Source organism: Carcharhinus amblyrhynchos, chromosome 3 (assembly GCF_965287045.1).
Source record: "Carcharhinus amblyrhynchos chromosome 3, sCarAmb.v2.hapA, whole genome shotgun sequence".
In the NCBI taxonomy this organism is placed as follows: domain Eukaryota; kingdom Metazoa; phylum Chordata; class Chondrichthyes; order Carcharhiniformes; family Carcharhinidae; genus Carcharhinus; species Carcharhinus amblyrhynchos.
The window spans coordinates 7,881,385-7,908,125 of NC_137326.1; the positions used below are offsets into that span (position 1 = coordinate 7,881,385).

General features: G+C 42.7%; 1 protein-coding gene across 1 annotated transcript in view; it reads right to left on the reverse strand.

Moving 5' to 3' along the window:
* prkar2aa (protein kinase, cAMP-dependent, regulatory, type II, alpha A) overlaps positions 1 to 26,741 on the reverse strand; it is a 246,097-nt gene that overhangs the window by 89,456 nt on the left and 129,900 nt on the right. The window contains exon 4 of the mRNA XM_080218686.1: positions 14,010 to 14,093. Coding sequence (XP_080074812.1) covers positions 14,010 to 14,093 — 84 coding nt within the window. The remainder of the gene's footprint in view (positions 1 to 14,009; positions 14,094 to 26,741) is intronic.

Consider the following 26,741-nt stretch of genomic DNA (forward strand, 5'->3'; position numbering starts at 1 on the left):
CGCAGACCTGGGGAGAATGTGTAAACTCCACACAGACATAGATAGGTCACCATTTCCTTCAAGTAAACACTGGAAGACCAAAATCAATTGTTCTTGTTGCTCACCAAAATTTGCTGGACTTTTCTTCTGGTTGCCAATCAGTAATGAGTGGTGTGCCTCAGGGGTCAGTGTTGGGATTGCAATAGTTCACAATTTACATAGATGATTTGGAGTTGGGGACCAAATGTAGTGTGTCAAAGTTTGCAGATGATACGAAGATGAGTTGTAGAGCAAAGTGTGCAGAGGGATATAGATAGTCCCAGTGAGTGGGTAAGGGTCTGGCAGATGGAGTACAATGTTAGTAAATGTGAGGTCATCCATTTTGGCAGGAATAACAAAATGAACTATTATTTAAATGGTAAAAAATTGCAGCATGCTGCTGTGCAGAGGGACCTGGGCGTCCTTGTGCATGAATCACAAAAAGTTGGTTTGCAGGTGCAGCAGGTAATTAAGGCAAAATGGAATGTCGTCCTTCATTGCTAGAGGGATGGAGTTTAAAAACAGCAAGATTATGTTGCAGCTGTGTAAGGTGATGGTGAGATCATACCTGGAGTACTGTGTACAGTTTTGGTCTCCTTACTTGAGAAAGGATACACTGGCACTAGAGGTGGTGCAGAAGAGATTCACAAGGTTGATTCCGGAATTGAGAGGGTTAGCTTATGAGGAGAGAATGAGTAGACTGGGGCTATACTCTTTGGAATTCAGAAGAATGAGGGGGGGAATCTTATAAAAACATATAAAATTATGAAGGGAATAGATAAGATAGAAGCAGAGAGGTTGTTTTCACTGGCGGTGAAACTAGAACCAGGGGGCTTGGCCTCATAAGAAGGAGCAGCAGATTTCGGACTGAGTTGAGGAGGAACTTCTTCACACAAGGGTTGTGAATCTGTAGAAATTCCCTGTCCAGTGAAGCAGTTGAGGCTACCTCATTGAATGTTTATAAGACAAAGATAGATTTTTGAACAGTAAAGGAATTAAGGATTATGGTGAGCAGGTGGGTAAGTGGAGCTGAGTCTACGAAAAGATCAGCCAGGATCTTACTGAATGGCAGAGCAGGCTCAAGGGGCCAAATGGCCTACCCCTGCTCCCAATTCTTATGGCTCACAAACATTTCTCCAGATTGCATCCCTCTCAGCCAAAGTAAAACCAATTGTGCAAAAACATTCCATCCTGTTCAAATCTGAGTTCCGAAGCTCCAAACTTTTACCATCAAAAACACTTGCTACTTTTGTAGTAACGCTCCTGCCATTATCACTTCTTCGATCCAAACACCACTGACACCCTCTTCAGAAAGATCATCTCAGCCGGAAAAATTAGGTTACCAGAGGCAGCGAGCGTTGGGAAAGTTCTCAGCAGTCAGGAGAAAGTGCCGCAGACTACACTCAGGTAAGGCTATGTAACAGGCCCACCTTAGTACAGTGGCACATTGTTCCAGTTATAATAAAGGCTCTCCAACCCTTCCACTCTGCAATGTGCCGCACATAAACCTCATGACCAGCCATCTCACCTCATGCCCCTCCACCCTCCTCCAATATCCTTCATGCCTTCACATGCACCCCATGCCAAGGTATGTCCCCTATCCATCCCTTATTCGTTTTCTGCAACAACCCTTCAGAGGCATAGTTTTAGAATGCAGAAAGAGGCCTTTCAGCCCATCATGTCCTTGCCAGGCAAAGCAGTGAGAATTTGGAGATAGCAAAGGGAACCAAGGTCCGGTTGCACTCCAAAACCCAGAACTGAAGCCAGGGGCCTTGAGCTCCTTAGTATAACACTCTCCCAACTGAACTATTTTGGCTGATGGCTTAACCCATCCCTAACAGCCCCAAGCCAAGCTATTGTACACACATGCCATTCATCAAATATGCACTCTATAGACCCAATGATCCCTATAGTTGGAGCATAAGCAAACTAGGAGTTAAAAAGTCATTAATATCTTTCCACTTTAGAAAAACTATTTACTGCAGTTCAATAAAAGCACCAACACTCCAGATCCTTTAACCTATCAATAGTAGAAAATACAAGCACTTGAAACTTCTACCTTTACTGCAAATAAAAATTGTGAAAGTGACAGCATAGTCATAGAGCCTGAGCTGCCAATTAAATAGTGCTTTCCCTGGGGCTCAGTTGTTAGACCAGGCTAATGGATTTCCAGGCTTTTACCAAGCCTCATTACTTATCTTTTCTAACATCCTTTTATAAAGCTTCTCAGAACCCATCTTTCCATCTGAGCCTTTTAGTCATCCATCGCTGGCTTAGAATTCCATTCCTCGCACTAAGACTCTGTTACGTTACAGAATTATTACAATGCAAGTGGCCGCCATTCGGCTCATTGCGTTTGCACTGGCTCTCCAAGGTGAGCATTATGACTTAGTGCCATTCTCTTTTGCCTTTCCTTGTGCACATTTTTTCTCTTCAAATAATCGACTGCCCTCTTGAATGCTTCAAATCTGATGTAATGAGTAATGTGCCATATGGATGCGTGATGGGGTCTCAACTTTTTACATTTCTATAAATGACTTGGATGAAGGGATTGAATGTATGATTGCTAATTCACTAACGACACAAAGATAGGTCGGAAAGTAAATTGTGAAGAGGGCCCAAGAAAGCTGCAAAGGGACACTAACAGGTTAAGCAAGTGGGCAAAAATCTGGCAAATGGAGCATATGGACAAATGTGAAAATACCCATTTTGGCAGAAGAATAAAAAAAATTATCTAAGTGGTGAGAGATTGCAGAGCTCTGAGGAGGAGGGATCTAGGTCTCCCAATGCATGATCACAAAAAGATAGCACGCAGTTACACAAATTAGAAAAGCTAATCAAATGTTGTCATTTATCGTGAGGGGAATAGATTACAAAACAAGGGAGATTATGCTTCAGGAGTACAGGGCATCGGTGAGGCCACATTCGGAGTATTGTGTACAGTACTGGTCACCTTATTTAAGGAAGGATGTAAATGCACTAGAAGCAGTTTAGAGAAAGTTTATGAGAATAATACCAGGAACAGGCAGGTTGATCTATAAGGAAAGGTTGGAGAGGTAAAGTTTGATCTACAGTCTCTCAATGGTGTAGTCAACTTGAAGGGACTACTCCTGCTCTAATCCATATGTTCACATGCCTCCATCACACTTCCAGGCAGTGTTTTCTAGAGCCCAACCATTCGCTGTGTGAAGAAGATGTTTCTCGCATCAAATTTGTTTCCTGTGAAAACCACTAAATCTGTGCCGTCTTGTTCTCAGTCCTTTTGCGAGCAGGAACAGTTTCTCCTTATCTACCCTGTCCAGCACCATTATGATTTAGAACATCTCTTCTCTCTAAGGAGAAAAATTTCAACCACTCCCATCTATCCTTAAAACTGAAGTTTCACATCCCTGGAACCATTCTCACAAACCTTTCTTGCACACTCTGCACCCTTCCTCTACGTGGCCCATCACGTCCTCTACCCAGAACATTAGACAATACTCGAGCTGAGGCTTAAATAATACAAATTCGGCAAAATCTCCAGGCTCCTATACTCTTTGTCCCAATAAATAAAGCCCAGGATGTTTTATGCTTTATTAACTGCTCTCCACCAGTCCTACCACCTTCAATGATATAGGCACATGTATACTCTGGTCACTCTGCTCTTGCACCCTTTTAAGAATTTTACCCCTTATTTAATATTACCGCTCCGTCGTCTTCCTACCAAAATGCGTCACTTCACACTTCTCCACATTGAAATTAATCAGCTGCCTACCTGCCCACTCCACCAACTTGTGCAAAGAACAATACAGCACAGGATCAGGCCCTTCAGCCCACCAAGTCCGTGCTGACACAGATGTCTCTCTAATCTAATATTTTCTTGCTTCTACATAGTCCATAACCCCAGGCATTCACCACCCTCTGAAAAATTTTCCCTTTACATGCCTTTTCAACTTCCCCCCCTCACTTTCAACCTATGCCCCGAGCAATGAACCCTTTGACCCTGGGAAAAAGACTCTGACCATCTACTGTATCCAAATCTGTCATAAGCTTGTAAACCCCGATCATGTCCTCCCTCATCCTCCGACACTCCAATGAAAACAATTCAAGTTTGTTCAATTTTTCTTCAAAATTCATATCCTCCAAACCAGGCAACATCCTGGTAAATTACTTCAGCACTCTTTCCAATGCAACAACATCCTTCCAGTACTGTGGAAATCAGAATTATACATAATATTTCAAATGTTAATCCAGGTGGGCTTCATAAAACATTGTGAAGTTTTTGACCTGAACCATAACAAGTAGAGTCTTTGGGATTTCACTTTATGTTGGCTGACAGTGTTTTCTCATAATCCCTCTTCATTTCTATGTTATGCTCTTTCACCTCCCTACTTAACTTTGTATTCCTCTTGGTTCTCAACTGTATTTTCTACCTGACACTTGACATACATTTTCCTGCTTTATCTTAATTTCAATTTCCCTTTTCACCCAGGAAACTCTGGAATAGTTTGTCCTACCTTTCCATTTAGAGGTAATATACCTTGTCTGTGCCGAACTATTTCTTTTTTGAAAGAACCCCATTGTTCAGTTACAATTTTTCCTGCCGACCTTTCATTTCTGTCTGTTCAGTTCAGCTCTACTCTTGAAATCTGCTCTCCCCTGTTAATTATTTGTACTCTGGATTGCCCATTTTTACCATCATCCAAAACCTTATGATACAATGATCATTGCCTCCTAAAGGTTCCCCCACTAATAACTGATCTACTTGGCCCACCTTGTTTCCAAGAAAGAGGTCCAACAATGCATCCTTTCCTGTTCAACAGGACACATACTGCTGTAGATAACTTTACAGAACAGCCTAGAAACGTTTGCCCCTTCTGCCCTTTACAGTACCGCTGTCCTAATCCACATTTGAGTAATTGAAGTCCCCCGTATAACAACTCGAATATTTCAATCTCTTCACAATTTCCATGCAGATTTGTTCCTCCAAATCCTTCCCACTAGTTGGAAGTCTACAGACTAAACCACGGAATTTAATTGTGTCTTCTTTGTTCTAGTTAAATTGATTCTACCCTTGAATCCTTTGGGACATCCTCTTTCTCCAGCATTACAATGCTCTTCTTTTTCAAGAAGCGATTATATATATATAGCACTTGGCACAACGAGGATCAAAGGATATTGGGGGGGGTGTGTGTTCACATGATCAGCCATATCATCATAAATGGTGGAGTTGGCTCAAAGGGCCAAATGGTCTCCTCTTGCTCCAATTTCCTATGTTTACTTCCTTTCCCATCTTTTCTGAACACCTTGTACTTAAAAATATTTAAGACCTAGTCCTGCCCTTCCTTTGGCCAGGTAGCAATTTGTACCAAATTTATTCACTATATTTTGTGCACCCATTTTACATTTACCTTTGAACACTTTAGATTTTAACACTGACAAGAATTAAAATTTGTTACATTCACTTCCTTCTTTAACCTCTCAGCAATCTGTTAACTACTCAGGTTCCTAATGAGACAAAGCATTTCACATGCCAGGAACAAGGTGAGAAGTACTCAGGGCAGTCAGAGCAGATGGGCTCAGAAGGAACATCTGGGCTTGATAAATAAGCAACCAAGTGAATGAGTACTGAAACTGGGAACCCACCTTGTCTAAATAGGAAAGCAAATAAGTGCTCTCTGGGTCAGAAGATTCTAGATTCAAATTTCACACATCTTATTAGATGTATCATCTTTAGAATAAGCCACAATGCCCCATTAGATGTTCAACCCAGCATTACCTGAAGAACAGGGCTTTGCCAAGATGTAAACGAAACATCTTGACTAAAGCTGGTGTTACAGAGGAATGCAGTTTTTCTGCTTTCATAACTTGGTATGAAAAAGAGCTAGTAAAATATTTCTTTCTGGTTTACTAAAAGTTGAGTTTTATCAATATTTTTGACCTTAGTTAACTAAAACAAAAATCTGCTCTGGATTTAAATGTCCTCCTCAAGGCTGGCATACTACCTTCACCTACACAAGATCCTTGATCCTTCTTTTAAAGCATGCAAAACATCACTAGGATTCAAGGGCATAGCCTCAGAGAAATGGGACAATGCTTTAGAACCAAGATGATAACAAATTTCTTTTATCAGAGGGTGGTGAATTTGTGGCATTCATTGCCACCAAAAATGTGAAGACCAGCTCATTAAGTGTATTTTGAGAAAGAGTTAGGTTCTTGATTGGTAAGGGGATCAAAAGTTATGGGAAAAGGCAGGAGAATGAGATTGAGAAACTTATCAGCCAGGATCGAATGGTGGAGCAGACATGGGACAAATGGCCTGATTCTTCTCCTGTATCCTATGATTAACATAAGGCCTTAAGTCACAGTTCAGCATGGATTTACAGGAATTACGTGTGCTGATAAAATTTGAACCAATACTTTCTGTAAATATTATCAGTTTTATTTCCAGTTGAAATATGCAAAGCAAAATCTGTACCTAGAGTAAAAACAAGGGAAACCAGAAGTAGCAATCTTAGTCTAAATGGGTTTTGATAAATTCTACAACAGCAGTCAAATCAACATATTTGTTATGTAAACAGTGCACAGAGGTTTGGGTGAATTAGGGACCTGTAATTCCTTCCTACTACTAAGTCAGCAAGCAGGAGAGACAAAATATTTTGATTCTTCATTTTCTAGACAAAATTTCAATTAACTGTTCATTTTTTCTCAAAATGACAAATGTTTAATAAAACCTTTGATTAAAGAGGAGCATTTTTGCAGACAATTTCTGGGAGAAATCTTGAAAACATGTGTAAAGTGATACTGAATAATTACATTGTGCTGCTCTACATCAGAGAAGACAATGGGAGCACATATTGTTTAAGGAGTCCACATGAAAGAGTCTGTGACGTTAATGAACATAATATCCTCATTGTTTCCAGCAAGTCACTCGTTGCCAAAAAAAATCCCCAGTAACATGACCCTGGGTTAATAACTGAGCACTTTTTGTCACGTGTCAATAGACAGTGAAAAGTATTGTTTCTTGCACACTATACAGACAAAACATACATACTGCATATAGAGAAGGAAAGGAGAGTGTGCAGAATCTAGTGTTAGTCATAGCTAGGGTGTAGAGAAAGATCAACTTAATGCAAGGTAAGTCCATTCAGAAGTCTGATGGCAGCAGGGAAAAAGCTGTTCTTGAATTGGTTGGTACGTGACCTCAGACTTTTGTATCTTTTTCCCAATGGAAGAATGTTGGAAGTGTGTGTATGTGTGTGTCTGGGGTCCTTGATTACGCTGGCTGCTTTTCTGAGGCAGTGGGAAGTGTGGACAGCGCCAATGAATGAGAGGCTGGTTTGAGTGATGGACTTAAAATTTAAAAAATGTATTTATCTACTCAACTTTAAACTGCCTTATAGAGCCTACTTTCAGAAGTAAAAAAGACAACTGAAAATTTTCAATTATATCTTCTGTCAAATGTGTCCAATCATATTTTCCACCAACGGTTAATTCACAAAATTTGACAAGAACAGGGAGAACAAAGACAGGACTTTCAACTAGCAAAATAAACAAAATTGGGCATTTTATTTCAGGTCAAGATAAACAGGTTCCTCAATGGCTGAGCTGCTTTATAGATGAGTAGCTAATCTTCAGATGAAGTAGACCAAACTTTCAAATGCCAATTTGTGCTGAATTAGCCACTCAGTCTAAGAAGCTAAAAGCAGTACTAACTTAGCTGAGACCCACACTCAATTTACATCCTGCAATTCCCAGAAATCATACACGGCTGAACAGAACCAGACTTAGTTCTGATGATATTCAAGGATTAAAACTCATCCATCATTAATGTCACAACAACAAGCTCAAGTTATATAGCAACTATAAAGTAGCAAGCCAACCAAAGGTGCTTTACAGAAACTTGAAATACTGAGGCTATCACATGAAATTATTAGGACAGCTTAGATCAAAATAACAGATTTTAAGGAATGTCTTAAAGATAAGTAGAGGGAGGCAGGAAGGAAATTCCAGGCCGTGGAGACAAAACAGAGACACTAATGGCACAACGGTAAAAATCTGCAAAAGCCAAGAGGCCAGAATTCGAAGAGTGTAGAGATCTCAGAGTTCTCAGGCTGAAAGAAGTGACCAAGATAGGGAGGGACAAGGCCATGGGAAGGTCTGAAAAGTACAACGACATTTTAAAAGCGAGGTGCTGTCAGAAAGGAGCCAACACAGATTAGCAAGCATGGGGGTGTATGATGAATGGGCCTTGGTGAGCATTGGATACACGCAGCAGAACTTTGGATGAGCTCCAGTTTCATCTATAACATGGTAGAATTCTTTGTCAAGGTGGATAGTGATGTAATTGATTCCTAGACCAGGGTCCTGAATCTCAATAAAGGTAACTGTGAAGGTATGAAGCATAAATTGGCCATAATAGACTGGGAAACATTACTGAAAGACAGTGGACAGGCAATGGCAGGAAATTAAAGAATGAATAAAAGTTGGTTATTCCTGTTTGGTGCAAGAGTGGGAAGGGAATTGTGGCCAACCATGGTTTACAAGGGAAATTAGAGTTAATGTCAGGTTTAAGGAAGCAGCATACAAATTGGCATGAAAAAGCAATCTGCGTGATTAATCCATCCACTTTATCGCAAATGCTCCGCGCATTGAGGCACAGAGTCTTTAAGCTTGTCTTTTTAACAATGTTTGTCTCATAAGAACATAAGAAATAGGAGCAGGAGTAGGCCATCCAGCCCTTCGAGCCTGCCCCGCCATTCAATAAGATCATGGCTGATCTGTCGTGGCTCAGTTCCACATTCCCGCCCTCTCCCCATAACCCTTAATCCCCTCGCTTATCAAAAACCCATCAACCCGCGTCTTAAAAATATTTAGCGAGGTAGCCTCCACCACCTCAACGGGCAGAGAATTCCAGAGATTCACCACCCTTTGAGTGAAGAAGTTCCTCCTCAACTCCATTCTAAACCGCCCCCCCCTTTATCTTGAGGCTGTGCCCCCTAGTCCTACTGTCCTTTCTGAGCGGGAAGAGTCTCTCCACCTCTATCTTATCCATCCCATTCATCATCTTATACGTCTCAATGAGATCTCCCCTCATTCTACTAAACTCTAACGAGTACAAGCCTAGTTTATTCAGCCTCTCCTCATAGCTCAAATCCCTCAACTCCGGTATCAGCCTAGTAAACCTCCTCTGCACTCCCTCCAAGACCAAAATATCCTTGCGTAAGTACGGCGACCCAAACTGCACACAGTACTCCAGCTGCGGCCTCACCAATGCCCTATACAGCCGCAGCAAGACCTCCCTACTTTTATATTCAATCCCCCTCGCTATGAAGGCCAGCATCCCATTAGCCTTCCTGACCACCTGCTGCACCTGCAGGCTAGGTTTTTGCGACTCATGCACAAGGACCCCGAGGTCCCTCTGCACCATCACCTGCTGCAGTTTTTCGCCAATTAAGTAATAGTCCTTCCTACCATTCTTCCTACCAAAGTGGACCACCTTGCACTTGCCAACATTAAATTCCATTTGCCAGTTCCTGGCCCATTCGCCCAGCCTATCTAGATCCTTCTGCAGACCCTCCGCGCAATTTGCCATTCCACCAATCTTGGTGTCATCAGCAAATTTCGACACCATGCACTCGGTTCCCTCCTCCAGATCATCTGTATAAATGGTAAATACCTGAGGCCCCAGCACCGACCCCTGGGGCACTCCACTAGTCACCAACTGCCAATCCAAATAGCACCCATTAACCCCCACTCTCTGCCTCCTATTTGACAACCAATCCTCTATCCACGCTAACACCCTACCCCCAACTCCATGCCCCCTTACCTTCTGCAATAACCTCTTGTGAGGTACCTTGTCAAACGCCTTCTGAAAATCAAGTAAGACCACATCCACCGGCTCTCCTCTATCCACCGCCCTAGACACATCCTCATAAAACTCCAATAAATTTGTCAGTCACGACTTCCCCTTAACGAAACCGTACTGCGTCTGCTCTATCAAGCAATTCCCCTCAAGATGCCTCGCTATTTCCTCCTTGATGACGGATTCTAACATTTTACCTACAACAGACGTTAAACTAACCGGCCTATAATTCCCTGCCTTTTGCCTGCCACCCTTCTTAAACAACGGCGTAACATTCGCCGCTTTCCAATCTTCCGGCACTTCTCTGGAATCCAGCGACGTTTGGAAAATAACCATCAAGGCATCCACTATCATCTCCGCCATTTCTTTCAGAACCCTCGGATGCATTCCATCCCGTCCTGGGGGCTTGTCCACAATCAGTCCCTCCAGTCTGTCGAGCACCGCCTCTCTAGTAACAATAATGTCATTGAGACCCTCCAGTCCTACCACCTTTCCATCGCTAACACCCGACAAATTATTCACGTCCTCCTCTGTGAAGACCGAAACAAAAAAGTTATTCAAGACCTCAGCCATTACCCCATCCCCTACCACTAAGTCCCCCCTCTCATCCTCTAAGGGTCCAACGTTCACCCTAGCCAGCCTCTTCCTTTTTATATATTTATAAAAACTCTTGCTATCCTTTTTCATATTAAGCGCTAGCCCAGCTTCATAGTTTCTCCTACCCTTCTTTATCAACTTCTTGGTCAATCTTTGTTGACATTTAAACCTCTCCCAATCCTCTTCTCGCCCACTATTCTTAGCTACTCTAAACGCCTCCGCTTTTAATTTAACACTTTCCTTCACCTCCTTCGTTACCCACGGCTTATTACCTCTCCTCCTACGGTCCATTTTAACCATTGGAATAAATTTCTGCTGAGCACCAAGAAAGATCTCCTTAAAGATCCTCCACTGCTCCTCAGCAGACCTACCTTCCAACGCGCTCCCCCAGTCAACATTCGCCAATTCTTCTCTCATCCTACCGTACTCCCCTCTGTTCAAACAAAGGACGCGTGTCCGGGAACCCACTTTCTCCTCCTCCATCTGCACCAGAAACTCCACCATACAATGATCACTCTCCCCAAGAGGATCCTTCACCGCAAGGTCCCTAATTCTACCCGCCTCATTACATAACACACTAGTCTCGCTCCTAATATTTTTCTCTATTGCCATATGAATTTTGTCCCAGGTTTCTCTGCCTATAACTTCTCTTATTCCCTTTTCTACCCTCTGTTTTTGTCCTTGCTCCCTCCTTCTTTGACTCCTGACATAGGTTCCCATCCTCCAGCATATTAGTTTAAACCCACTGTAGCAAAGAGTCTCCCGAGGACATCAGTCCAGTCATACTCAGGTGTAGCCTACCCGATTTGTACAGATCCCACCTCCCCCAGAACCGGTCCCAATACCCCAGGTATCTGAAACCCTCCCCCAACACCATTTTGTCAGCCATGTATTCATCCAGTATATCCTGTCATTTCTACTCTGACTGGCAATAATAGGAAAACAGGTTATTACCTCAGTGTGAATTAGGAGAGGTGGATACCCACGAGAACTTGGAGTTTTTGTGCATCAGTCGCTGAAAGTAAACGCACAGGTACAGTGGGCAGTAAAACCAGCAAATGGTATGTTGGCCTTGATAGCAAGAGACTTTCAGGATAGGGATAGGGATGTTTTGCTGCAATTGTATAACGTGTTGGTGAGGCCACAGCAAGAGTATTATGTGCAATTTTGGTATCCTGATCGGAGAAAAGATGTCCCTGCTATAGAGAGAGTACTGCAAAGGTTTACCAGGCTGATTTCTGGGATGGCAGGTCTCATATGAGGAGAGACTAAATTGGTTAGGGTTATATTCAATGGAGTTTAAAAGAGTGAGGGGGGACCTCATAGAAACTTTAAAAATTCTAACAGGGTTAGACAGGGTAGATTCAGAAAAAATGGTGGGGGAGTCCAGAAGTAGGATAAGTGGTAAGCCTTTTAGAACTGAGGTGAGGAGAAATTTCTTCACCCAGAGGGTGGTGAATGTGTGGAATTCACTACCACAGTATGGCTGATCAGGCTCAAAGGGCCAAACGGCCTACTCCTGCTTCTAGCTTCTATGTTTCTATTATATTTAGATGTCAGTCAGGTTTAAACACAGCAGTGTCTAATTTTCCAACCAAACACTCAATACGATTTCAGCAGTTTTGGAAGTGAATGCTGGACTTGTTTCTGTCATTCTTTATCATATTTCAACAGCTTGTGTTTATTGATGATCATGCCCCCTTTTGTGGAACAGAGTTACTTTCAGGAGCTTACTCAGAATCCCTACAGTACAAGAGGCGGCTATTTGGCCCATCAAGTCTGCACCCAGGCACTATTCTTGTAGCACCACGTAACCCCCTGACACCAAGGGGCTAATCCCACCCAGACCTGTTCCTTATAATCCCAAGTATTTACCCCGCTAATCAACCTAACCTGCACATCTTTGGTGTATGGAAGGAAACCGGAGCACCAGGAGAAATCCAAGCAGAGATGGAGAGAGTTCTGCACAGTCACCCGAGGCTGGAATTGAACCAGGGTCCCTGGCACTGTGTGACAGCAGCGCGAACCATGTGCCACTGTGCCGCCCTACTCCTGCCTGATATTATGGCAGTGGTGACTTTAGATGGTAGGTGCAAAACTACTTCACAATTAGGGAACAGCAGTTGGCAAATTTCCCCAACAGCAGTCCGGCATAAGTACAGCTTTCTGATGCAGTGAAGATCATAAAAGTTAATGGTCTGTTGTTCCGTGGACCCTGATGATTGAGTATTTAGAGGTAGGATACCCTCGTGATGGAGCCTCCAATCTATACTCCTTCATGTTCTCCTTTTATGGTAGGAAAGCTGAGGGCATGCCAGCTGGTATTTTAGTACAATGAAGTACTTTGGAAATATGGAAGACATAGTATTTGGAAAAATAACACAACTTTTCTTTGTGCTTTATAAATGTTTTGTTGCTGTTTTTTGTCTTACAAGTTTACACACTTGTGCTTAGGCACTCTAACATTACCCTATACTCCTGAAAATTACAAATCCTGAAGTATCATGGTCACAAGCATTCTGGACTAGAAGTTAAAATTCATAAATAATTGTTTATAAGCATGGAGGGGTAGGAGAGAAACACAGGCCCTGATGCAGTGGTTTCTTTCTCTATTCCAAATACGCTGTATCGCATTTTCTCTCAAGCAACCAATTCACAAACATACTTAAAATATAGCTTTTAATTTTATTAAGCAAATTTATACAACATTATACACATTTGTAATGAAAACTGTTGATGCAATATAAGGAACATTTTCAGACAATAAACATTTCTGATGATAATATGGGACTGAATTCTGGTGCAATATGTGGACACTAAGGGTTGACAGGCTAGTTGGCCATAGTGGAGTAGGTATCACAAACTGATCCAGTTCACCAGATATCCAGACGTACGCACTTTCCAGCGTGAGTCAAGAGAGGGCATTGTATCTGTTCTGGAAGGCGCAGGATCGCCTGACAGGCAACGGGAGGTAGGCAACAAATGCTTGCGATGCCCAAAATCGCTCTCAATAAGGAATATTTATGAGGCTCTCGCTTTATAAAAAAATTCTGCATTTCCATTCCTCCTACCAATGTGGATAATTTCACACTTTCTCACAGTATACACCATTTGTTATGTTCTTGCTCAATTACTTAATCAGTCTATATTCCTTTGCAGCCTCTTTATATTCTCCTCACAGCTTACATCCCTTCAATGTGCTTATACTGTCAGCAAAACTGGGTACATTATACCTGGTCCCTTTTTGTGCCACTGAGCAGCAAGCACCGAGAGACTAGTGATGTGCAAACCAATGTGGAACAATAGCAATTCCCCTCATCATTAAAGTGCCTCAAGTTATATCCAACCTAGTCAAGATTGGTATATTTCCATTTGGGGAGAATGCTCAAGTATCTCAGCTCCTGGTCTCAAAGTATGTGGCATAATCAATGCACGATAATTCAAAGCACAAAAATATCTAAAATAACATACAAGTAAATAGCTGAGGCTTATTCAGTGCTCAGATGATTACAAAATACAAATGTAAGCATGCTAAATTATGGTAACTTACCTGGTCGAGATTTTTGAACAGAAGGATGTCCTTACAGGCTTCCTGTAATCTAGTTCGCTGATCATCTGACTTTGGGTGAACAACCTGAAACAGAAGGAAGAATACTTTCAGAAAAGTAATGCATTTGCTTCTTACAGTCTATTCATGAGTTGCGTGCAATGGCTAGGCCAGCACTTATTACTCATTCTTCGTAGCCCTCTCGTAGGTGGTGACGAGCCGCCATCTTGAAATTTTGCAGACTGTGTTGAAGGTTCTCCCAAAGTTACGTTATTAGGAAACGTTGCAGGATTTTGACCCAACGACGGAATAGTGAGATATTTCCCAGTGTATGACTTAGAAGGGTGCCTGCAGACCATAGCATTCTCATGCTCTGCTACCCTCGCCCTTCTAGATAATCAGAACAGGTTTGAGAAATGCTGTCAAAGAAGCCTTGGTGAGTTGCTGCAGTGCATTTTATGGATAGTATTCATTGCACACCAATGGTTTGGAGTGAATATTTTAGATGCTGGAAGGAGTGTCAGTCAAACTTAGAATTTTGATTTTTATTGGTGCTTCCCTTATCCTCCATCACTGGCTTGAGCCTTGTATATGGTAGAAATATTTGGGGAGTTAGGGGGAAGATAATCATTCATCACACAACATCCAACTTTTGACTTGTGCTCGTAATCACAGTATGGCTGACTCCTTGGATGACGACAGTAGAGGATTTGGTAATGATAATGCTGTTGATCATGAAAGGAAGTTGGTTAGGTTATCAGTTGTTCATAATGATTGCCTAGCATTTAAGTGACAAGTAATCACATCATACATTAGCCTAAGCCTTGCTGCGTGTGGGTACAAACTGCTCGATTATCTGTTGCAAATGGAACTCATCGCTGTGCTATTAAAAATCCCCACTTTGAACATTATAATGGAGGATTGTCATTGGTAAAACAGCTTAGAAGGTGGTTGAGTCAAGTACATTGCCCTGAAGAACTCCTACAACAATGTCCCGGCCTGAGATGATTGGCCTCAACCACACTTCCTTTGTGCTGGGTATGGCTCCAGCTAGTGGAGGCCATTTCCAATTCCCATGGACTTGAATTTTGATGACACCATGCCACACTCCCTCAAATGCTGCCTTGACAATGACAATCAATTTCATATCACCTTTGGGAATCAGTCCTTTTGTTTATGATTGGAACAAGGCTGTACTGAGCTCTGGTGTCAAGTGGTCCTGGTAGAACCCACAATAAGTATTAGGTGAGCAGATTATTTGAGAGTAAGCCACTTAATAATACTGTTGACAGACAACACATCTATCACTTTGCTGATAACTGACAGCATCGTAGAATCATGCAGTGCAGAAGAGGCCCTTTGGCCCACAAGTCTGCACCGGTGCATTAGAAACATCTGAACTCACACCTAATCCCATCTGCCAGCACTTAGCCCATAGTCCTGAATGCTATCATGTGCCAAGTGCTCATCCAGGTACTTTTTAAAAGGATGTGAAGAAACCTGCCTCGACCACCCTCACAGATTGTGCAGTCCAGACCATCACTACCCTCTGGGTAAAAAAGATTTCCCTCACATCCCTCCCAAACTTCCTGCCCCTTACCTTGAACCTATGTCCCCTTATGACTGACTCTTCAGCTAAGGGGAACAGCTGCTCTTTATCCACTCTGTCTACATCATAATCTTCACTACCTTGCTCAGGTCACCCCTTCAATCTCCTCTGCTGTAATAAAGCAATGATGTGGGTATGCCGGCGTTGGACTGGCGTAAACACAGTAAAAAGTCTGACAACACCAGGTTTTAGTCCAACTGATTTATTTGATAATAGACTCACCTGACGAAGGGGCTAACCCCGAAAGCTTGTGAGTCTATTATCAAATAAATCGGTTGGACTAAAACCTGGTGTTGTCAGACTTTTTACTGTAATAAAGCAATCCAAACCCACGCAACCTCCCTTCATAACTCAAATGTTCCATCTCAGGCAGCATCCTGGTGAATCTCATTTGCAACCCCTCCGTTGCAATCACATTCTTTCGATAATGTGGCAACCAGAACTGCGCACAGTACTCTAGCCGTGGGTCACTGTCTGTGTGGAGTTCGCATGTTCTCCCTGTGTCTGCATGGGTTTCCTCCAGATGCTCCAGTTTCCTCCCGCAGTCTGAAAGATGTGCTAGTTAGGTGCGTTGACCTGAACAACTGCCGGGCTGTGCCGACTCAGGGAATTTCAAAGTAACTTTGGTAGTGGTAGGAAGGACTATTACTTACGGGGCGAAAAACTGCAGCAGGCGACGGTGCAGAGGGACCTCGGGGTCCTTGTGCATGAGTCGCAAAAACCCAGCTTGCAGGTGCAGCAGGTGGTCAGGAAGGCGAATGGGATGCTGGCCTTCATAGCGAGGGGGATTGAATATAAAAGTATGGAGGTCTTGCTGCAGCTGTATACGGCATTGGTGAGGCCGCAGCTGGAGTACTGTGTGCAGTTTTGGGCGCCGCACCTGCGCAAAGATATTTTGGCCTTGGAGGGAGTGCAGAGGAGGTTTACTAGGCTGATACCGGAGTTGAGGGGGTTGAGCTATGAGGAGAGGCTGAATAAACTAGGCTTGTACTCGTTAGAGTTTAGAAGAATGAGGGGAGATCTCATTGAGACGTATAAGATGATGAATGGGATGGATAGGATAGAGGTGGAGAGACTCTTCCCGCTCAAAAAAGACAGTAGGACTAGGGGGCACAGCCTCAAGATAAAGGGGAGGCGGTTTAGAACGGAGTTGAGGAGGAACTTCTTCACTCAAAGGGTGGTGAATCTCTGGAATTCTCTGCCCGTTGAAGTGGTGGAGGCTGCCTTGCTAAATATTTTTAAGACGCGGGTTGATGGGTTTTTGATAAGAGAGGGGATTAAGGGTTATGGGGAGAAAGCGGGAAAGTGGAACTGAGCAGCGACAGATCAGCCATGATCTCACTGAATGGTGGGGCAGGCTCAAAGGGCTGGATGGCCTACTCCTGCTCCTATTTCTTATGTTCTTATAACTTCACTGTAGTGTTAATGTAAGCATACTCGTGATTAATAAATTAAAAACTTAAAAAACTGTGGCCTCACCAATGTTCTATACAACTCCAACATAACTTTCCTGCTTTTGTAATCTAGGCCAAATGATAAAGGTATGTGCCCCATATGCCTTTTTTAACACCCTAACATGCCCTTTCTCTTTGAGATCTGTGGACAAACACGCTAAGGTCCCTTTATTCCACAGAACTTCCTAGTTTCCTACTATTCATTGAGTATTTTCTTGTCAAATGATTCCTTCCAAAGTGCATCACCTCAGACTTTTCAGGGTTAAATTCCATCTGCCGCTTATCTATCCATTTGACCATTCCGTTTATGTCTTCTCGTGGCCCAAGACACTGTCTCACCGCTAACCATCTGTCCAATCTTTGTGTCATCCTAATCAGACATTCATTGGCCAATTTGGATTTATTCCTGCTTACTTGCGAACAGGACATAGCTAGGAAATTTTCTATTTTGTTGAACTGCAAGCTGTAAATATATTGGAACAGCTTGATTAGAGATTTGGCTAGTAAGCCTGGACTTTAAAGGCTACAATGGAAATTGTCTGGTGTCTATATCTTTTGCTGTTTCCAGTACACTCAACCTTTTCTTCCTGGAGTTAATCAAATTGGCTGAAGACTGACTTCAGTGATGGTGTGAACCTCAAATGGAATGCAAGCTGAATAACTGTCAATACTTCATAACCTTGTCTTTACCACTCATGCTGGACTTCATCATGAGGCCTCTTCTTCCCACCAGTTTTTAAACACAATTCACAACTGCATGTGGGAGGACTGCGAAGCTTCTAACACATGTTACAACATAATATAATTTCAAGTATGCCTGGTACTGCTCCTGCCATGTTCTTTCAAACTCAAAACGGATTGGTCACTTGGCTTGATGATCCTAGTAGAAAGAGGGATACCCTAGGCCAACAAATTATAGATTGAGGAGGAGTACAATTCTATTGTTGAAGATGCACAGAGCCTCATGGATGCACAGCTTTGTGCTGCCATAAAAAGGAGAAAATGCTGGAAAATCTCAGCAGGTCCGGCAGCATTTGCGGGGTGAGAATAGAGCCAATGTTTTGAGTCGAGATGGCCCTTCATCAGAGTTGTGGGCACACTCACTGCCACATCGGTTCTGAATCTATTTCACTTGGTTTAGTTATGGTGCCTCAAACCTGGAGTAGTGTGTGCAGATTTGGTCTCCTTATTCCAAGAAAGGATATACTTGTCATAAAGGAGTCCAGCATAGGTTAAGCAGACTGATTCCTAGGATGACAGGATGGGACCATAGAAAAGTTACAGCATAGAAGGAGGCTATTTTGCCCATCTTGTCCATGCCAGCCTAAGAACATGGAGGTGCCCTTTCTAATCCCACCTTCCTGCACCTAAAGCTTAATGTGCCAATCCAGGTACTTTTTAAAAAAATACATAGGGCCTCTGCCTCCACCAACTTGGGCAGCGAATTCCCACTACCCTCTGCGTAAAAAGTTCTTCCTCATGTTCCCTCTACACTTTCTGTACTTATCTTCAACTTATGTCCCCGGTTCCAGAATTCTCCACCAACGGAAACTATTTTACTTTGTCCATTCTAACTCTTCCCCTCAATTTTGTACACCTTAATCAAGTCACCCCTCAGCCTTTGAGAAAAATAACCTCAACCTATTTAATCTCTCCTCATAGCCACACTTTTCTAACCCTGGCAGCATTCTTGTAAACCTCCTCTGAAGCAATTATGTTCTTTGTGTAATGTGGTGACCAGAAATGCACACAATACACCAGTTGTGACCTCACCAGTGTTTTATACAACTGCAACATTACATCCTTACTTTTATATCCTATATCACTGCCAATGAAGGACAGCATTCCGCATGCCTTCTTTGCAACCTTGTCTGCTTGGCTTGAGCTACTGCCTTTAGGGACGTGTGTACTTGTATACAGGATCTCTCACTTCATCTACCCGTTTTAGTATATTCCCATTTGTTGGATATTCCCTATGAACGTTTGACTTCCCATTATTCATTACCTTATATTTTTGCATGTTAAAATTCATCTGCCACTTTACCGCCTCTTCCGCTTGTTTTATTAGGAGTGATTGGGTCAACTGGGCCTACATTTACAAGGATGAAATGGGATCGATTTGAAACAAAAAATTCTGACAGGGCTGTTGTTTCTTCTGGCTGGAAGGTCTAGAACAAGAGGTCACAGTCGCAGGATACGTGACAGACCATTTGGGACTGAGATGAGGAAGGCTACGACCAAGTGCTGGTCGATAGGATTAGATGGAAGTTCAAGTGGAAGTACAGACTCGATGGGCCTTTTCTGCACCGTATCCTTCTATACATACACTCATAGGGAACAGAACTGACAAGCATTCAACGATTCATTAGTTTAACAGTTTGCACAAATTAAATATCTTTATACACAATAACTTAGTAAATGGCAGTCAATAGATGCAGAATGGGAAGATCTGGCCTAATCAACCTCCTAGAGTTCTCCTTGGATTAATATCCAAACAAGATTGTACAGAATGTCTGACATTGCCCCAAAACTTTCAAAATACATTTTTAAAGTTCCAAAGAATGGCTGTTAATTTAACTCAAAGCTCTACTAACCCTCAAGAATTCACGAGCAGGAATAGGAAGCAAACCTGGGCTAAAAAGTAACAGGTATTTGTCACAGGACTTTTACTAAGGAGAAGCAAGGGAAGCGATCAACTGGATGTCCCGAAAAAATTGTTTCTAATTTACTTTTCTGATGTGGATTCAGAAACAGAATAGAAAGTGACCAAATTTGTAAAATATAGCAAGTTAGTAAGGGCAGTGGAATTGCAGAAAATAGCTCAAAATTTGCACGATGGTTTGGGCAATATATGCAAGTGGGCTGAGCAAAGGCAGGTAAAATTCAATGAAAAAGGTTTAGAAAGGAGTGGCACAGATACTTCATGAACTGTATCAAAATAATTAAGCATCATGCCAAGATTCCTTCAGAGTCTCAAGCCGTCCAATTTAAACTCAACAGTAGCATTTAAACTAAGAACGCAAGACAAATGAAATTGGTTCCAAACTGTATAGGGGCTCAGGCCAGATGATCTCTGGAGTTCAGTCTCTCATACGCAAACAGGATACATAGTACAACAAATGGGCACAAAAATCAATGCCGAGTGTCAAATGTCCATGAAGGCCAGAGGAATTTGGATTTTTTAAACTTTGGGGTGGCACTGGCGTTGCTGCCTCATGCCAGGGTCCCAGTTTTGATACCTGGGTAGAGTCTGCACGTTTTCCCCGTGTTTGTGTGGGTTTCCTCTGGGTGCTCTGATTTCCTCCCACAGTCCAGAAGACGTGCTGGTTCGGTGCATTGACCATACTAAATTCTCCCTTAGTACACCTGAACAGACGCCAGTGTGATGACTAGGGGACTTTCATAGTAACTTCATTGCAGTATTAATGTAAGCCTACTTGTGACAATAGTAAATAAACGAGTTGAAGTGGCCACTGGATAATAACTCTAACCTTTCCACTGTTGATGTAACTAATGCTTTGCAAGTCATCACAGCAACACAGTTCACCTGCTGCATCTCTCACTCTAACTCAGGCCTCCTCACACTTTGATCACCAATCTCAATTCATTCACACCGAGTACTTCCATGATTACATCCAAAAACACTAGCAAAGTAGCCACAATGCTCCTCAAATACCTCAGTTCTTCAGTACATTAGCAACATATGACATGGCCCTTGAAGGCCCAAGCTGTTTCCCAAGACAGCTTGGGGTGAAGGTAGCGGCGGTAGTGAGCACTGCTGGACAACATTACTAGAGCTGGATCCAGTGCCATAAGCAATTCAATGACTTTCTGTGCTATGATAAGCTGAGAAAGATATCCCTGTTAAGTGTGGAGCCTGGCCTCACTGCATGCAGCACAGCTCCTGGTCTCAGGTGCACACAGGACACATGTCGTTCAGTTGTTCTGCAGCAGCATATGTATTTCATCAGCAAGGAGCAAAGTAATGTCAATCACGAAGGGCACTGATGAATTAAATTGAAGACCTCTTGCAGAAATCTCCAAGCACAATACTTCAATTAATCACTTCAATCAGTCTTTCCCTCTTTTTTTTCTACAGAGGGCCCACAGTGTAGGTGAACTACACAAGACCAGGGGCTGAAAGCAAAAATGACATACACAGAAAGTGTGGGTGACTAGGAGTTCCCTCCCTCTCGGGTACACACAGCCATAACATCTCAGGCACTAACCAAAGGATCACTACAATGCAAAAGGAGGCCATTGAGACTCATTGACTCTCTGAAAGAGCATCTTTCAGTGATTAGTGTCTGTGGCCACAAATATCTGTTTCTGAAGAGCAATTTCTGGTTTGACTAACATCACTCCAGCAGAGATATGGCTGCTCACATTGACTGGTAAGAATCCAGTGTGAACTGGAACACAAGGGTTTACAGAATCAGCTATGCACAACAGTGGTGGCAAGTAGGAGGGGTAAAACAGAAACTATGAGTTGGAAGAGGCAGTCAACAAGAGGGTCAGTGAGTGAGGGTTCAGGAAGGAAGTGGCATCAGGAGAAGCGGTGAGGCAAGAAGCAGCAAGCAGAGGTCAAGTTAAGACGTCATAAGACGTTAATTGTATTACAACAATAAAGATGTTTTCAGATCTACTGAACTGTGACAGCACTTTACAGTATGATGATTTTGGGCCAGTTAGGTCCAAGGCAGGCAACAAGCTTTGAATGCAAAATTTACACATCAAGAAATTAACCTACCTTTATTACATATTTTCTTCAAAGAATGTGATTTGCATTTTAACATGTTTTCATTTAACAGAAGTGCTAAACAAGGGATGACTAAAGATGTCTGTAGAGTAACCTCGGACGGCCTGATATGGTGAAAGACATATGATATATATACTTTTCTTTTATAGACACTTTCAGGAAACACTTGTATCATCAAAATACTTCAGTAGATTGTTAATTGATGAGCTAACTAGTAATAAAAAACACAGTGTCAGAATACTCAGATCAGTCAGCATTTGTGGATAGCAACTGGTCAATGACCTTTCATCAGAACAGATAAAAAGTAGAAATTTAAAAGTTTTTAAGCCAGTGGAATGAGGGAGAGGACAGGAAGAAAAGGGAGATCTGCAGCTGGATGGAAAGGTGCACTCAAATAACACAAAATTCCACGGTGCAAAAGCCAAGAAGAGAGGTAAACAAAAGATGTGTCCATATGAGGTGTGAATGGCTATATAGCAGCCATCTGAATGCAACATGCAGGGCTAAAGAAATAAACAATGTTTCTTTTTTCTATTGGTTCATTTGTCGACATGGACATCGCTAGCTGGCCAGCATTTATTGCCCATCCCTTGCTTACAGGGTAGTTGAAAGTCAACCACATTACTGTGGCTCTGGAGTCACATCAGCCAGATCAGGTAAGACGGCAGGTTTCCTTCCCTAAAGGACATTAGTGAACCAGATAGGTTTTTCTGATAATCGACAATGGTTTCATGGTCATCAGTAGATTCTTAATTCCAGACTTTTTTAAAAATTGAACTCAAATTCCACCACCTGCCGTGTGGGATTCAAACCCAGGTCCCCAGAACATTAGCTGAGTTTCTGGATTAATAGTCTAGCCATAATACCAAGAGGCCATCACATTGCATTGATCTTGGTACACCCAAAATTCATTCCACATGTGATTAGAAAAAAATTATATAAGGACCATTGCCTCCAACCATAGACCAGTCCATTGTGGCACATGAATCACTTCAGGCTGTGGTTGCTGCCACGCCAGTGCGTCATCGTATTACAGTCCATTGTTGTGTTACCAAAGGCTTATCAACTAACGGCATTCCCTTGCTTGTCTTTCACTAGAAATATTGAAGATTGGTCACAGTGCTGAATGTGACAGCCAGATGAGTTGAGGACTGAGAACAGTTTTCCTTGTCCCATTATTATTTTTCCTCTTCCGCTTCCTATTTCCTGTTACGTACTAACATTTCCCAATAGCATTAACTGAGACCTACTTCTAGTTGTCCATCTATAGGTAGGTGGCATGTGTGTAAACCAGTATAACATTATACCATGGACTTCAATTCATAAATTTCTGCATTGGCTGAAAAAGTGCTTTGACTCATCCTGAAATCATACTTTGAGCTGTCATTATTTTCCCCTACCACCTAAGACAGAGAGCTCATGAGGGAAGGAAAAATAGTTGAACAAACTTCACTCCAAAATTTATCATTTAGCGATATCCCTCAGTGAGACTGCAACTTTCAATAAAATGTTCAATATAATGAACAAAAGCAAAAGTGTGCTTCATGCCATAAAACAGAGTGCCATGTAACTGCCCAACACACACCTGACTCCCAAATGAGCTTCGTTCTTACCAAACCAAGCTTCAAAAATAAGCTTTGTGCAATTCTTTCAGACTTTTTCAATCACAAAATTGATACCCAGTCCACTCAAATGGCTTCACATCACCAAAGCAAAATAATATTTATAAAGCTTCCAGAAACAAAAAACAATCTCACTGAATGCCAGATATTAGTTATATTTTGTCCATAATTAAGTGTGCTATTGTGAAACTACTCTTCAGTCTCTCAGAATATATGATTCATTTGAAAATAATCGAAGCAAAACCAAAATCCTTCTCATTTACCAGTAACCACAGGTGAAAACGCATCCAACTGAACAGGAATTGGATAAGAATCTCTTTGCATGATTTAGTTCCCATAGCAGTCAGTGAGATGAATTAACTTGATTCAATACCATACATTTGGAGGTCACTTCGTTCATATGGAATACACCACAATATTAAACAGACAATTAGCAATATACCTTTCACTTCTGAAATGTAATACTTAAAAAAGCATGCTTGCGGAACAGATGGTATTTGAGGATGTATACAATTCTGGGCATCACATTTTAGGAAGAACAACAAGGCCTTGAACAGAGAATAGAGGAGGTTTACCAGGATGTTACCAAGAATGAGGGACTTCAATTATAAGAGATAGTACAAGCTGCAATTGTCCTTTTTCAAGTAGGGAAAGTTAGAATCAAAGAATACCTGTAGTGCAAAAGGAAGCCATTCAGCCCATCAAGCCTGCACCAACAACAATCCCACCCAGGCCCTATCCCTGAAGGTTAAAGAGACCAAAAAGACACATTCGAAATTATGGAGATTTTGGTGGCACAAGAGGGAGAAACAATTTCTGTCAGTAGCTCATTAGCCAAAGGTGATAGATTTAAAATAATTAGCAAAGTAATTGGAGGAGTGGGAAAAACGATGATTTTCAGGTTTGTTAAGATATACTGTTGTTCGTCCATCGTCATCGATGAGGACCTCGACACCATTCGTCATTTTGAGGCTGGTTGCGGTGTGTCCGAAGATGACTGATCAGGCCAATTCGGGCATGGAACGTCCTGGCGCATATTGGACAGACTTGTGTAGACACTGTGGTTGCGCTGGTGGCTCTGGACTTGCGCAGCTCACACTTAAGATGTGCTTCAGCAATACATCTTGCTTCGTGAGCTTGACAGCCTTTGTGGATGAGGCAGCACCAGGTAGGGCAGTTTTGTGCCAGCGTTTCCCAGATGGTCCTGTTAATGTCAAGCGACTTCAGGGAGGCCTTCAGTGTGTCTTTGAAACATTTCTTCTGACCTCCATGCGAGTAAGTCTTCCAGCAGAGTTCCCAAAAAAGGAGTTGCTTGGATATGCGCTCGTCTGACATACGGATAACATGACCTGCCCATTGGGTCTGCGCTCTCATCAGCAGTTTGTGGACTTGCTCTAGAGAGAACTTCAGCGTCTGGTACTTTGCCTTGCCATCAGATGCGTAATATTCTGCGAAGACAAGTCATGTGGAAATGATTGAGCTGTCTTGCATGCCTTCTATACACTGTCCACGTTTCACAGGCATACAGGAGGGTACTGTAGACCTTCAGTTTTGCTGCTGGGCTAATTCCTCAACGTTCCCATGCAGTGCAGTGCAGTCTACCAAAAGCGGAACTTGCCTTTGCTATTCTGCAGTTAACTTCTGTATCAATAGTCACTGTTTGGAAGAGGGTGCTGCCAAGATAAGTGAACTGGTCCACTGCTTGTAGTTTCTGCCCTTTGATTGTGATTATGGGTCCCGTGTACGGTACATGAGGAGCAGGCTGGTGCATGACTTCAGTCTTTTTAATGTTGAGGGGGTTGAGCTATGAGGAGAGGCTGAATAAACTAGGCTTGTACTCGTTAGAGTTTAGTAGAATGAGGGGAGATCTCATTGAGACATATAAGATGATGAATGGGATGGATAGGACAGAGGTGGAGAGACTCTTCCCGCTCAGAAAGGACAGTAGGACTAGGGAGCACAGCCTCAAGATAAAGGGGGGGGGGGGTTTAGAACAGAATTGAGGAGGAACTTCTTCACTCAAAGGGTGGTGAATCTCTGGAATTCTCTGCCCGTTGAGGTGGTGGAGGCTGCCTCGCTAAATATTTTTAAGACGCGGGTTGATGGGTTTTTGATAAGCGAGGGGATTAAGGGTTATGGGGAGAGGGCGGGAATGTGGAACTGAGCCACGACAGATCAGCCATGATCCTACTGAATGGGGGGGCAGGCTCGAAGGGCTAGATGGCCTACTCCTGCTCCTATTTCTTATGTTCTTAATGTTGATGGTGAATCCAAACTTGTCACAAGCCATGGAAAATTTGTCCATACTGACTTGCATCTCTGGCTCTGAGCCAGCACACAGGGCGCAGTTATCAGCAAAGAGGAAATCTCTCAGAACAGTCTCTTTTACTCTGGTAATAACTTGAAGTCTCCTCAGGTTGAAGAGCTTCCCATCCACTCTGTACTTGAGGCTGATCCCAGCAGCACTGTCCTGGAAGGCATCATTCAGCAAGGCAGTAAACATCATGCTGAACAGTGTGGGTGCGAGCATACAGCCCTGTTGGACACCACTGGTGACTGGGAATGCCTCAGAGGATTCTCCGCCATCCAGTACCCTGGCCATCTTGGAACTGGCATACCATCTGAATAAGTTTGGGAGGGCAGCCTCCATGAACCTCCACAGGCCTTGTCCGCTTACAGTGTCGAAGGCTTTCGTGAGGTCAAAGGTTGTGCAGAGCTCACGATTCTGCTCCTGACACTTCTGAAGTTGGCACGCAGCAAAAATCATGTCAGTAGTCCCACGACCTTTGTGGAAGCCACACTGTGGCTCTGAAAGCAGGCCCAGCTTCAGATGAGTGACCGTACAATTTAGCAGGACTCTTGAAGGTTTTTCCTATGGACAGCAGCGAGATTCCTCAGTGGTTGTCGCATATTTGTCGACTGTCCTTCCTCTTGTAGGGGTGTACGATGGAAGCATCTTGAAGTTCCTGAGAAATGGGTCCTTGCTTCCAAAAGGATGTTAAGATATACAATGAAAACATGAAAGATCTGATTTCACAGTAATTTTCAAAAAACAACTGTACATGCACTTGGATAACTAATGTGTAGGGTTATAGGGAAAAAAAAAACAGGCATGCGGTGCTAAATTGGACAGCTCTTTCAAAGAGCCAACATGGACACAATAATCAAATATCCTCCTTTGGTGCTGTAATGCTCTGATTCTAAAAACTGGTTGGTTTTACATAATTACCTCACTACGATTCTTGTGATTGTTAGTTGGCAGTGTTTCCGAATGTGCATCACTTACATCCT